At 42.8% G+C, this 14,015-nt stretch overlaps 1 protein-coding gene across 1 annotated transcript in view; it reads right to left on the reverse strand.

The window, feature by feature from the left end:
- The window catches only part of ZNF827 (zinc finger protein 827), a 146,121-nt gene that overhangs the window by 102,327 nt on the left and 29,779 nt on the right, over positions 1–14,015 (reverse strand). Inside the window, exon 2 of the mRNA XM_054990598.1 lies at positions 12,931–13,938. Coding sequence (XP_054846573.1) covers positions 12,931–13,938 — 1,008 coding nt within the window. The remainder of the gene's footprint in view (positions 1–12,930; positions 13,939–14,015) is intronic.

Below are 14,015 nucleotides of genomic sequence, written 5' to 3' on the forward strand. Positions count from 1 at the left end.
TGTAGAAGATAGCACCTCCTTCTTTGCACCATTTCCAGCTTCCATATGAGAAAACACTGCTTTCCCCATAAGCAAATACTGTAAATGCCAAAGAAATGTGATGTGTTTGCCGATGGGAGGTTCCCTCCAATTACTCACTGTACGGCAAGAGGCCTATGAGACAAATTCCACCTCATACGTTAGCTCAACTATAAGAAACCGTTTTGAATGAAAAGGCACGTACTTTACTTACTATTAAAGTATGAATGATATATATTCAGAATCAATCCTTTGTATTACTCAGATTCTGTTAAATATGGAATTAGAAAAACAAAAATCAGTTTTTTATCATATCCAACTAAACGTTTAGAAAAGTATAAATTGTAATAAAAATGTTTCTTGAATAGATTCTGACTGTGATTCACAGCAAATTCTTTTGAAATCAGTACATGTTCCTTATTTTTAACACAAAAAGTATCTTCCATCTTTAAACTATTTCATAAAAATATTGTAGGAAAAGATCTGATGAATGATCCTCCCCAGTCTCTTTTGATGTCGTGCAAGATGAATTTTCTTTGGAATTGTGAAGCCTGACCAACAATGTGTGACACTTAACATAACATGTTTATCGATATGCTGGAATAGTGTATATGAAATTTCAAGATTTGTAGATGAATTCACCAGCAACTTCACATTTCCTCTCTCCATGTTTGCCAGTCCTGGTTTAATCTCTCTGCTCTGAGCTACCAGTAGAACCAGGGTTGCTGAGAGATACCATGGGCACCCCAGACAAAATTCCATCTGGGTCCCCATATAACTAGTGATGCCATCCCCCACTGACCTTTTGCTCCCTGCCTCTGCTTATCTGTCTGGTGCAGGGGAAAGAGGGGGAAGTAGGGTTGCCAGATCCCCCTACCCTCCTGGCGGGAGGGGGGGCCCAGTGCTTAATTTCCCAGTGCTCTGAGATGCTCCCTGCACCGGCATGATGAAATGATGTCATTGCACAAGGCTGGGGAGCGCACACGCACCTCACTGGAGTATGTATCAAAATGGTGTGCCTGCACACACCAGAACCCCTGATGACATAAGTCTGATCAAAAATCAGAAGCTAGGAAGTCTCAACAAGGCCAAATCGGCCCCAAACTTAGAGGAAATGCTATGTTTGGGGCCAATTTTGGCCTCACTGAGATCCCGCAGCTTGTTTCAACCAGAAGTGATGTTATCGGAGCACAAAAGAAGAAAAATCACACACACCCTGTCGCCTGCCTAGTAATCCCTTATTCCCCATTTTGACAGTAAGCGGGGCTGACAACTCTACATATATGACTGAAAGCAAAACAAATGGCAATGCATTTGTTGAATGCAGCATGATTCACAGACCCTCAAGCTAACTTGAGCCCTCTGAATTTTGTACCTCCCACCTCAGTGGTGGCCTTAACTAGAACAATAATGGACAACTCAACTCTACAAAGGTAGAAGGTAAAGAGAAAGGTTTGTGTTGATATAGCTACAGCAACATCCTATTTGATGCAAGTGGCGCAGAATGTTCAGATACGCTGCTTACCAGTTAAAAGTCCCACCAGAGAGGTGGGTTTCAGGGCAAGCCTGGATGGGCTCAGCCTCCCAGATGTTATTAAACTGGGGTCTCCTTTAACCTTTACTTGTGCTGAGTTTAGAGAAAACAATGCAAATATTTTAAAAATTAAAATTCATTTTATTTTTTTTTATTTTAATCAAATACACGTCATCATCATACAGTCTACAGTTAGTGCAATTTTAATTTTTAATTGATTACCCAGTTGTTTCCAAACTCGGAGTCAAGTTGTGACACAGTATGGAATATTGTACTAGACTTCACTAGGGCCTATAACAGTGGCCTCACATCATCTCTGAAAATCTACTTTCTTCATGAAAGAAGCTGAGTATGAACTGCTTCATACTCAAAGCAGTATATCAGGTATGTAGGGTTTACTAAAACATTGTTACGTTATAATGAGTCATCTCTGGTCTTGCCTCCACCATTTCCTGTCTTACTTTCATTTTTTGCTTCAGTAATTGGCACAATACATATTCTATAGACTTGGACGAAGTTTGAGAAGAATGGTAAGTCTCTGGTGCTTCTTGTCTTACTGATTCTATAGAACATGCAAAGCAGCCCTCAGGGGGTATGTGGAGTGATGACTGTGGTGAGAAAAGCTAATGAATCATGTAGAGAGAACTGAGAACTGAGTAGCCACTCTTTACCCACCCATACAGTATATAAGAAATGCTGCCAATATATTTCTTGAGGGAAATCACATTTATCTTATTGGCAACTGGACAGGGCACATGTCTAAATGAGCAAGAGGCCTACAAAAATAACATACAAAACTTCATAAAATGAAATATATTATGTTCAAAGCGCCATAAACTGGTTATGAAAACTGGTTAACTCACTAAAAACGTCAGCACAGTGTGCGACTGCCATAAAAAAAGCTAATGCTATGCTAGGGGTTATTAGGAAAGGGATTGAAAACAAATCAGCCGGTATCATAATGCCTCTGTATAAATCGATGGTGAGGCCTCATTTGGAGTACTGTGTACAGTTCTGGTCGCCACACCTTAAAAAAGATATCATAGCACTGGAAAAAGTACAGAGAAGGGCAACTAAAATGATTAAAGGGTTGGAACACTTTCCCTATGAGGAAAGATTGAGGCGCTTGGGGCTCTTTAGCCTGGAGAAAAGACGACTGAGGGGAGACATGATAGAGGTTTACAAGATAATGCACGGGTTAGAGAAGGTAGAGAAAGATGTGTTTTTCTCCCTTTCTCACAATACAAGAACTCGTGGGCACTCTATGAAATTATTGAGCAGTCGGGTTAGAACAGATAGAAGAAAATACTACTTTACACAAAGGGTGATAAACACATGGAATTCGTTGCCACAGGAGGTGGTGGCAGCTACAAGCATTGCCAGCTTCAAGAGGGGACTGGACAAATATATGGAGCAGAGGTCCATCAGTGGCTATTAGCCACAGGAGATAGATGGTATTCTCTTTGTGGGGAGGTGGTGCTCTGTTGTCTTGGTGCTGGAAGGAAGGCAGTGGGAGGGCTTCTGGTGTCCTGGCCTCACTGACAGTCCTTTAGATGGCACTGGATTTCTAGCCACTGTGTGTGACAGAATGTTGGACTGGATGGGCCACTGGCCTGATCCAACATGGCTTTGCTTATGCTTATGTTCTTATGTTCTTAAAAGAATCAAAGGAATGTGTGAGATTTATTTTCATAGCAAATATACATCAACTTCCATAGTCAGCTCAATTTCTTTCAGCTTTCTGCTACTCAAAAGATGTATAACAGTGACTTCTTTCTGCATGTTCTTGCTCTTTGCAGCACAGGCAAATGCCCCACATATTTCAAAAACAATTCTTTCCTTCAAAAAACTGGACTATTCATCTCATTATCATCCAACATTATTTTCCAGCCCCAAAGGAAAATAAAGGTGTCCAGTGACATTTCTGTGTGGGATATTTCCAGAGGAGCACCAGTTATACGTGTTTTAAATTAGGCTTAAAATCTGATGCTTCATAGTAGCCTACTAAGGACTAGAGGTGGGCATGAACAGCAATACGAACTAAAAAAAGCCATGAACAGCCCAATCAGCTGTTCGTGAACAAGCTGTTCCTGAGGCCCCATTCTAAATGAACAGGTGGTCGTTGCAAGCCTTGCTGTTTGCTGCTGTTCATCAAGTCAGACAGTCTGGCACCTGCAATCAATTCCCTTGGCAACCGGAGGCAGGGACTGCCTGAACTCTGTCTGAACTCCTGCTGTTGCCCTGAAAACCCCAATCTAAGCCCAATTTAGCTTGATAGGCAGTCTTCCTTTCAAGTGTGGAGCTCCAAATCTGTTACAAGGAAGCAAAGAGCAGGGGGGAGGGGGCTCCCAGACAGTGAGGGAGAGACAGTTGCTGTTGGCATTTTGAGAGACAGGGAGAGTATATTGGAGCTTGAATTTTCTTTGTGATAGCGATCTACCTCTTTAAGTTCCAGGGCTGCTGCCAGACTCTGGGCCAAGCTATTATTTATTACTGGTAACTTTCCTGCTGCCTGCTCAGGTATGGTTTCTGGGAGTGGTGTGGTAGGGATCTTGATGGCTGGAGGAGAGCCTGCTGGCCCCCACGAACAACGAACATGTTCGTGTACAGATCATGTTCGTTGTTCGTGGATGGCAACGAACAACGAACACCATGGTTGTTGTGGATTTTCCGGGCTGTATAGCCGTAGTCTTGGCAGTGTAGTTCCTTGCTGTGTAGTTCCTAGCTGTGGCTGGCATCTTCAGAGGTGTAGCACCAAATGACAGATCTCTCAGTGAGAGATCTCTGTCTTTTGGTGCTACACCTCTGAAGATGCCAGCCACAGCTGCTGGCGAAACGTCAGGAACTACAATGCCAAGACCACAGCTATACAGCCCGGAAAATCCACAACAACCATCGTTCTCCAGCCGTGAAAGCCTTCGACAATATAATGAATACCATGTTTGTTTGTTTGTTTTCTGTTTGTGCCCATGTCTACTAAGGCCAGAAAGAATTCTCTGTGCCCACTTTCCTATTATTAAAATAGCTGTCTTTATTTTACTATATTTATCTCCCCCATTTTCTGCCCAGAAGGGACCAAAGTGGCTTTGATGTCTCCAAAAGTGTAAACAGTGTGATGTGAACCTGCACAAAAGAGAACAGTTTCTCTGGAAGTGGACCAGAAAGGATGTTTCTTCTAGCAAGTTATCATGGGGGTGATCTGCAGGATGAAGAAGGAATTTGCCCTCTTATTTCATAACTCATTTGCTTACTAAATGCGCTCTTTGTTTCCTTATATCTAGTCTGCCATATTTTGTTACCTGTGGCACATGCTACAGATTGTATTGGGTGCTCTGGGCATGGCTGGGAGGATCAAATCATTTCTTTAGACCACATTTCTTGCAGGAACATTTTCCGCAAATCTTGACTACCTAACATGACTGGTATTATTGGTACAGGAAGGGAGTTTGACTCTCGAAAGCTTATACCCAGAAAATGTTGGTCTCTAAGGTGGACTCAAATCCTGCTGCCCTAACATTACTGTTACCTTTGAGCACTGCTGTGAGCTAACCTCAACAAAGAATCATAGATACAGATTTTTAAGCAACCTGCACAGAGATGGCTCTACAGCATGAATACTGTTTATTTAAAAGGCTCTACAGCGTGAATACTGTTTGTTTAAAAGGCTGCTTAATAACAATGTTAATGATAATAATAGTAACAGAGAGTTGTATCATGATACAAACAGCCTTCCACTGATACATAAACCCCTTGCACAGAATGAAGCAGGGTGGATAAAAATCAATGGTTTTTTTAAAAAAATCAAACAAATCAGATTTTTTAAATTTAAATCGGATTTTTTTTATTTAAATCGGATTTTTTTAAATAAAATGCTTTTTGAGGAAAATATATTACCATCCAAAGGTTATTCCATCATGAAATAAAGATTAGTTTTTAATTATGTAGAATAAGGCTGTATGTTTAATTTTTTTGGTAAATAAATTCCATTAATCCATTCACAATGACATGCTCTTCCAGAGGTTTTTGTAAGATTATTGGGCAGTTTCTCTGCCTACAAGATATTATCACAGATGCTTGGTTTTGCAGTTCTCAAAACTGAATTTGTGTCAGCTCAGCAGAGATCACATGCCTCTTCTTCACAGCAAAAATGTTATAACATGAACAGAGTTGAGAAAAAGACCTTAATCCTATTGTTCTACAAACCTATGAAGACAGAATCAACCCCTTCAGTGCTAAATTTCAAGAAGTTCAATGAATAGAAACAATATTTTTCTGATTGTTTGGAGTGGAATAGATCTGCACAAGAAGAAACTAAGTGTGAGGAGGAAGGGGCAAGCAGTACAAAATGAAAGTGAAACTTTTTGAGCACAATACTGCACAAGTCTTTGGATCTTTTGTGTGTATGACCTGAGGTTTATCACATTCTTTCCTTGGAGGAAAAAACCTATAATGGCAGCAGGCCGTAAAAGAGACCCAGTTTGGGAATACTTTAATGAAGTTCCTTTACCTATCGGTAAGGCAGGCATCTACTTGCATATTAAAGTTATACCAGCAGGAATTAGTCTTTATGTAGAAAACTATGATTTAAATCAAGCCTTAATGACTAGTGATTTAAATCGTGATTTAAATCAGTTTGATTTAAATCAAATCCACCCTGGAATGAAGGCACCATTATTACATGTTTTACCTATGGACACTTTAAACCGGTCATTCTGACTAATCGCTCTGATTGAAATGAAATTGGCATGGCTCTCCTGTGTTCTGCACTGTCAGAGGCAGCTGCAATTTGGTCTCTTGTTTTTATTTTACATGTAAAAGAAAACATTGGTGTAGTTTCGGGTTTTCTGGGGGATGGTTCTTTTTTTTTTTTTGCACATGCATAGTAATGTTGCTACGTTACTACATCAGCTGTTTGTCATTCCCCTACCCTGCCAACAGCACTCCTCCACCCGCCAACATTTCCGTGCCAAGAATTGGCTGGGGATTTTTTTAAAAAAAATTGTGCATTTTACGTGACCAGGGATGGGGCAGTTGTGGGAGGTGAGGGTAAGTAGATGAATGCTCCGACTGCCATTTTGTGAGACCTTTCATGAGCCCTACTGTTTAACTGTGAAATAAGTGAAATAAAAACCATGTGTAGAACAATGATTAGGAATGCTGGACACTACTTATGGAACACACAATTTAATCAACAAGATTTTTCAGATACAATGAAGTAACACAGCAGCATTGATTTGATTAATAATAATAATAAAAAAGGGCGAGGTAAAACCACAAGCGCTGCGTTCGCTCTATGGCAGCACAAAACAAAATTTAGAACTCAGTTTGAAGGCAGTAACTTTGGAGCACCTGGGTAGCTAAAATATTGTAACAACAAGTTCACGTTGACGTTTTTGAAGTTTATTCAAATCTAGTGATTAATTGTGTTTACATTGCAGCATTACTGTGCTTTCATTAAACAAAAAAATGGTGGAAAAGGGTTTAGGAGCTTAGGAGGGTGGGTGTGGTTACCAGTGGACAGATCAATCAGCTCCTGGGGAAAAGGAAGGGGGGCACCAGAAGCAGAATGGGAATATTTGTAGAAATATTATAAATACTATTATTGTAGCAGTATTATGAATAAGGCAAGAACTCCACCCAGTCATCTTGTTGATAATTGATATAACATCTCAGGAACTGTTCCAGTATCTGATTAGTACATTCTGTTTCTCCATTCATCTCTGGATGATAACTGGAGCTTAAACTCTGCTCAATTTCTGTTACCTTCATGAGCTCTCGCCGAAAGTTGACAACGAATTGACCCCTCCCCCCCCCCAGTCAGAAATTATCTTGTTTGGGAAAAAGTGTAAACGTACCATGTTCTGCATGAATAGGTTGGCTAGTTTCTTTGCTGTGAGGAGTTTGGAGCAGGGGATGAAATATGCTTGTTTGAAGAATAAATCAACCACCACTAAAATTACAGTTTTTCCCTTAGAAGGGGAAAGGTCACTGATGAAATCCATGGAGATGGTAGACCAAGGTCACGGGGGAGGAGGTTTCTAGTGGTTGTAAGAGATCTGGAAGCTTCCGCCTTCCCGTCTTTTCCCATCAAACAAATGGAGCAACTGGACACATACGTCTTTCCTCATTCCTGGCCACCAGAATTGCCTCTGTGTTAAATGCAACGTTTTTATGAACCCGAAGGGCCCTGCTGTTTTGTCATCATGACATTTTTTCAACACCTTCCTCCTCAGGGCTGCTGATATGTACAATTTGCCCTGTCGGTATCAGCAAGCAAGCATCTTCCCCCTTCTCCAGAATCTTGCAAACCCTCCTCCCCTCCTTTTCCTGTTTTGTTTTGACTGTCTCCAGCCAGGAGTTCAATGGAGAAACAAGGAGTTTTTGTGCTTGCCTACACGTCATCATTGCCCCTCCATCTGTGCGGGTGTGAAGATACTGTCAACAATTTTCTCTCTCTGACTTTCGTGTTGAGGGAGGCAGGACAGAGCATCTGCTAAGAAATTTGACTTCTCAGCTCGGATCTCTTGCACTTCATCAACGGAGGGCAATTCCAGTGTTCCCCGCTTTCCGGATTCCTCATCATCTTCCCCTCCTTTCGGGAAATCATCCCATTGGATCAGAGATGGTCTGTGGAGTTGAGCCCTCCGACGATCTCTCAGGTCCACCTTCCTCCTGGCTGATGCCACTTGCATGGTCCACTGCACTGGGGTCCCCTCCATCCAAACTCTGTAGTCGATAGACTGCCAGGAAACACCTGTGCAGAATCTTGCACCAGCTCCGGCTCCAGCCAATCCTCCCGCGTTGGGCCCACACTCTTTGGCGGGGTCTTTAAGGCTTTCCTCGGTCGATGCAGTACCTCCAGCCAACGCTTCTGCATTGGGCCCACACTCCTTGGCAGGGTCTTTAAGGCTTCCCTTGGTCAGCTCTGCTGCACTGGTCCCCTTGCCTCCCTCAGTCACCATGTCTCAGAGTTAGGAGTCTATGGTGAGTTAGGTCCAAGGATTAAGGAATGCAGTCCTAAAAATCTGTTAAGGATGCTAGGCAACTCTCAAGAGACCAGTTCATGAGTAAAAGTTCTCTATTGATAAAATGCCAGTATCATACATATGCCATCCATGCTAGGACTGGCAGCTACAGACAAGTATCAAGCAGATATAGGTTCCCCAAGGCTACTCCTAATTTCCTTCCTCCCCTCCTTTCTCCTAACAGTCCTCTAACTCTGCAGACAGGAAAACAGGCTGTGTGATATATGGACTGCTCAAGGTCAAGCAGACTCCCAGACTCAGGAGACATTACAACAAGAATAAACACCTCCCATTCCCAGTTTCCCACCCCAGGTTCAAATAACAGAATCACCCCAACAGCATCAGCTTCAGCTGCAGGGGGGGTATTGAATATGACAGGTAATCCTGAGCACCTGACAAAGTCAACCAATTCTCAACAATTGAGTATGTGCTGTGTTATTACTAAGATATAAGCAAATGCTCTATTCTTAAAAAATAGAAAGCCTCAATAGCTATGAGGTTTAAATCTTAAGCTTTGCCAACAGACAAGAATGTTCTAGGACAAAAAAAGACTGATTGAATGGCAAAGGAGGATATCACATACTGTTTGGAACTCAGAGATTTTCAACTGGGTGCCTTTGGTGGGGAAGTGGCCCAACTGCCGAGGAGCCAAATTCAGATGGTAAAAGTGGACTGATTGGTTGGGTTGCCATATGGACTATAGGGCTTTCATTACAAAAAACAGTGCTCCTAGATACACACAGAAAACTGCATAGGCAGAATTCTGCTCACTCATTCAGTAAGAAGGAAACCTGCTTCTGCTTTCCAGGACATGAGCAGACATCTAGCTAGCTAGCTAGCTCATTCTTATCCCACCCTTCCTCAAAAAACTCAGGGCAGTGTACCTCATTCTCTCTTCCCCCTTTATCCTCACAACAACCCCTGTGCGACAGGTTAGATTGAGGGGAAATGACTGGTTCACAGACATCCAAGGAGCTTCCTTGGCAGAGTGAAGATTTGAATGTGGGTCTCCTGGATTACAGTTCAACACTCTTTCCACTCCACTACTTTGGCTCATTAATTTATCTCTGTGACGACGGATACATAAAAGAAGCGGTGATATTCAGTTTCATATTTTCCCCAATTGTACAGCTGATGAATGATAAAGAAACCATCAGGTTTTGGACAACCCTCCTTGTCAAATATAGCAACAGTTTTTTGCTTTCTAAAATCAACTTGGCTAAGATGTTAGCTCGGGTCAGCATAGTGATGCACATGATGTGACTAACAACCCTTTAGATGGTTAATGTATTAGAAAATCAAGTTCTTAAAAGTGTCGTTAACAGTAGTGATGAAAATGAATTCTGCATACTCTGTGGAGCCATACCCATCATTATCACTTAAATATTCCAAGTAAGATTTGTTTTTGAAGGAGTGACCAACTGCATTTAAAAAACTACAACCAGACTATCTGGTTTGTAAACATTCTCATTTTATGCAGCTCAATTTAAATATTTTCCACCTGGGATTCCGTATCATGCTGTACCCTCCAAATACTCCCATATCTCTTTCTGCAATTGGCTTGTGTTCACTTGCGCCTTATTAATTTGGGGTCCATAAAAGTGGCTTCCACTGAAATGAATGGCAATTACATCCAAACAGGTCATACTATAGCCTTTGAGGACACTGTTTTGGGTAGAAAGGTAGAATACAAATGTTGGGTGAAAAGGTGGTTTACATGAAATAAAATAAACAAAGAACATTTAGAAAAACATTCTCCCTCCCCCCACAGACGTTCTAAATATATTTGCAATCTCTGGCCATTCCAAGAACCCCAAAACTCTTCTCTCTTGAGTCTTCCAATTAGGGGTGTGTGCTTTGGGAATCCAATTCGGGTAAAATACCTGAATCAGACCCGATCTGGAAAGCTTAGGGATTTCCGAATCAGGGCCAGCATGCTGGCCCCGATCCGGAAATCCTGAAGCAAAAGATTCCCGAAGCATTCAGAATGCTTCGGGGCCTTAAGGGGTGCCCGTCCTCCCACCAACACCTCACTTACCTGGGGCAGTCTTCTTGTAGCGGTGCAGGCTCTCGCTACTGCCCTGCTGGGCACCGCAGAGGCCTCTGCGGCGGCGCCAGTGGTGCAGGTGCCGACGTTTGCTGCTGTCGTGCCGGCAGCCACTGCTGCTGCAGAGGCCTCTGTGGTGGTGCAGGCGCCGCCGACACCAGCGCTTGCTGCCAGTCGCCGCAGAGGCTGGAGCAGGCGCTGGTGTTCACTGCCGTCCTGCTGGCTACCGCCACTGCAGAGGCCTCCACGGTGGTGCCGGCAGCACCGGCGCTTGCTGCTGCTGGTCGACGCAGAGGCTGAAGCGGTGGTGCGGGCTGCAGGCAGCCGAGGGAACCGGCTGCAGCCTTCCCCACCGCTCTGCTGGCCGCTGTGGCGGCGACAGAAGGCCTGTTCTGGCCTTAAAGGTAAGTGGGGAAGGGGGGCTCAGGGGAGGTTGGAAACCTCTAACTTCAGTATGCTCTGAATCTTTTCAAAGCATACCAAAGCGATTTCCGGAACCTGAACCCACTTCGGGTTTCAGGGTATTCCAGATCGGAAAACCGAATCTTTTCTCCATGCACACCCCTACTTCCAATCAGCTTAACTAGCAGCTGTAGCTGTTGCTAGAACAGCAGAAGGGAGGGAGACATTCCACCCCCCACGCCAGGGACTCAGGAACATCTAGCTTTTTCAGTTTGCCTGAGATCCTTAGTGTCAGAAGTGTTCCAGACACCAGTGACAGGGAGAAAAGACTGGTGAAAGCAGTATTTGAAATTGCCACAGCATGGGTTAAAGGAAGTAGGAGAGAGGAGACTAAAATCTGAGCTAGAAAAGATTCCAGAGGGCCACTGCACTAATTGCACTGAAGGTGAGCAACATGAGTTGTAGAAGTTCCTGTGCCAAACCGTATACAGGTGACTTGGGAAAATAAACAGAGCTCCACGTTCTGTTTGGAACATCTACTTTCACATTACACTAACCAGGAAGAGGTGGAGCAGAAAGAGCTGCGACATCAGAACATAGCAGTCTGTCACATTTTCCCCAGCATGCTTTGCTGCATTCTCAGATGGGAAAGAAAGACAGGACAGAGGAGAGAGACCACCATTTTCCTGCATGAGCAACTGCTCAAGTCAAAAGGTAACGCCACAGCTCCTCCCCTGACTTGTTGTGACTCTTGCCAGGAGCTTATTTTTAAAAAGCTGATAAAATACACAATTAATGGTGCTTGGTTTGCATAATTAGCAGTTTGCATAATATGCAGATTAGACTCCCTCTCTTTGAAGAATACAATGTATAAATCTCAAGACGCCTATACATTCCATAGTTGCTGGGTATTACCAGATATACTCTGTATCCTCAGATGTCTACTGAAATGGAGAATGAATCTAATAATCCTTTATCTGGGTAGATAATTCATCTCATTACTTCTAAATAGAATACCCAGAATGATGGTGCTAAGATCCCTCTTCGCCACACATTCTCTGGACCCATAGTTCTGCAGTTGGTACCAGAAGTTCTTATCCCGCACTCCATTGCTGAGGCCCAACCAGTCATGCTTAGAGCATAAATAAAAGTATATCCTGAAGTTGCTAGCAATATTACCAATTACTTTATTGCTTTGAGGATCTCGGTCAAAAAGAGGGTATATTTTGAACTGAACCACTGTAAGAAAAAGGAGGAGGAAGAGGAGGAGGAGGAGAACAACAACAACAACCAGAAAAGGGTGAGAAGGTAGGAGAGAGGAACAAAGCAGGTATGGGTTTGTGGAAAACAGTGGCAGTAGCTCACAGAGTGGATGGTAGCAGAAGGAAAAGGGTGCCTGGACAGGAAAGCATGAAGATATCCAGGCCCTGTCCCAGGGACTTTACTGACTAGGACTATTTGAAAGGTGGCTGATGGCTAGAGGAAGGGCATCTGTGAATTCTAAAATATGTTTATACCTTTATACAGAATCATTATAAAAAGGCAGCTGTCAGCATAGTATCTTCACTTAGGACAAGTTTTCTAGAGAGTGAATTTATAACAGCTATATGACTAAGATGTACCCCAATCCAAAATTCAAAGAAAAAATAACACATTCAGTAATATTACAAGTTCCCCTTTAAGTACTCTCTTATTAAAAAAATCTAAAATGGACCTGTCCCAAATATGATGTGGAAAATGTGTTCAAAATACAGAATCATACTAATAATCAGTTTCCTTTAAAACATAAAAAGTTCTTATCAGTTTCATACACTGCTGCTTAATTTTTTTTCTTAATAAGTGGAATGTTTGGAACTGCAGATGAGTAAAATAATCACAATTTATAGCAAAATGGTAATTCATACCTGGATTGGTGGTTTTAGAAGCCCTTCCTTTAGGAGCCGGGAGTAACAATAATTCCAAAGACTGTGGTGGAGTTACTTTCTCTTGCTTCATGTCTGAAAGCTGCAGGGGCTCCTCTGCAACCAGTGACTTTTTCTTCTCTGCCAACAGACTGCCTGCAGCTCTTGCAGCGACCTCCTTGAGCAGGGCTGCTGAAGAAGTCATTGAGGCGAGAGAAAGGAACGAACTAGCTGGTGGTGGGTGGTCCTGCCCAGGAGTCATGCTTCTTTCACTGACTTTCTTTGATAATGCGGCTAAGGTGGAGCTTGCAGACTGTGAACTAAACGGAGAAGAAAAAGATTCAAACCTAATAGGATCTTCAGTCCGGGAAAGTGACTTGTCCTGAAGAACAGCATTAGCTGCTGCTTTCAATTTTAGAATAGCTGAATCTGGAGACAAACCGCAAGAGGGTGCTGAGTTGGGCAACCATTTGCCTTGATTCCATATAAAGCGGTTATTTCCCCCATATTGGTCATTTTGTTCCTGTTTTTCAGCAAGCTTTCTAGCAAGGACACTTAGCTGCTGAGCATGATGTGTTGGTGAAGAAAAGGAGATATTTGAGCCAAGATTTACAGGGGACTCAACCCTGCCGTTAACTGTGACGCTAGCGTCTAGCTTGAGAGAACCAGCCTCCAGCAGACGCCTTAGGTTACTACTCAGTGGCTTATTGGAGCCAGGAGTGTCATCTTCACCTATAGAAGACACACCGGGGGATAGGTGTTCTTTATTCTGTAACACGTCCCTTATGGCCTCATTCTCAACAGCTGCCAGCTCCAATGTGTTGTTGCTAGGAGTTGCACTCCCCAAGGAAGTGTCTGGAGATGTGGATTGTTCTTGTATCCTGTCCTCAAAGGATAATCTGAAGTTCTCCTGAACTTCTCCATAGGATGCTTCTGATGGAGTTTCGGAAGAGTTTCCAAACCAATGCTCTTCCTCACTAATGTCACCTTCTGCTTCTTCTTTAGTACCATCTGAGGATAGCAAAAACACTCACTTTTATTTCAAATTCTACCCAAGTTATTTATTTTCAGTATTTATATATCACTTT

Source organism: Eublepharis macularius, chromosome 10, assembly GCF_028583425.1.
Source record: "Eublepharis macularius isolate TG4126 chromosome 10, MPM_Emac_v1.0, whole genome shotgun sequence".
NCBI lineage: Eukaryota > Metazoa > Chordata > Lepidosauria > Squamata > Eublepharidae > Eublepharis > Eublepharis macularius.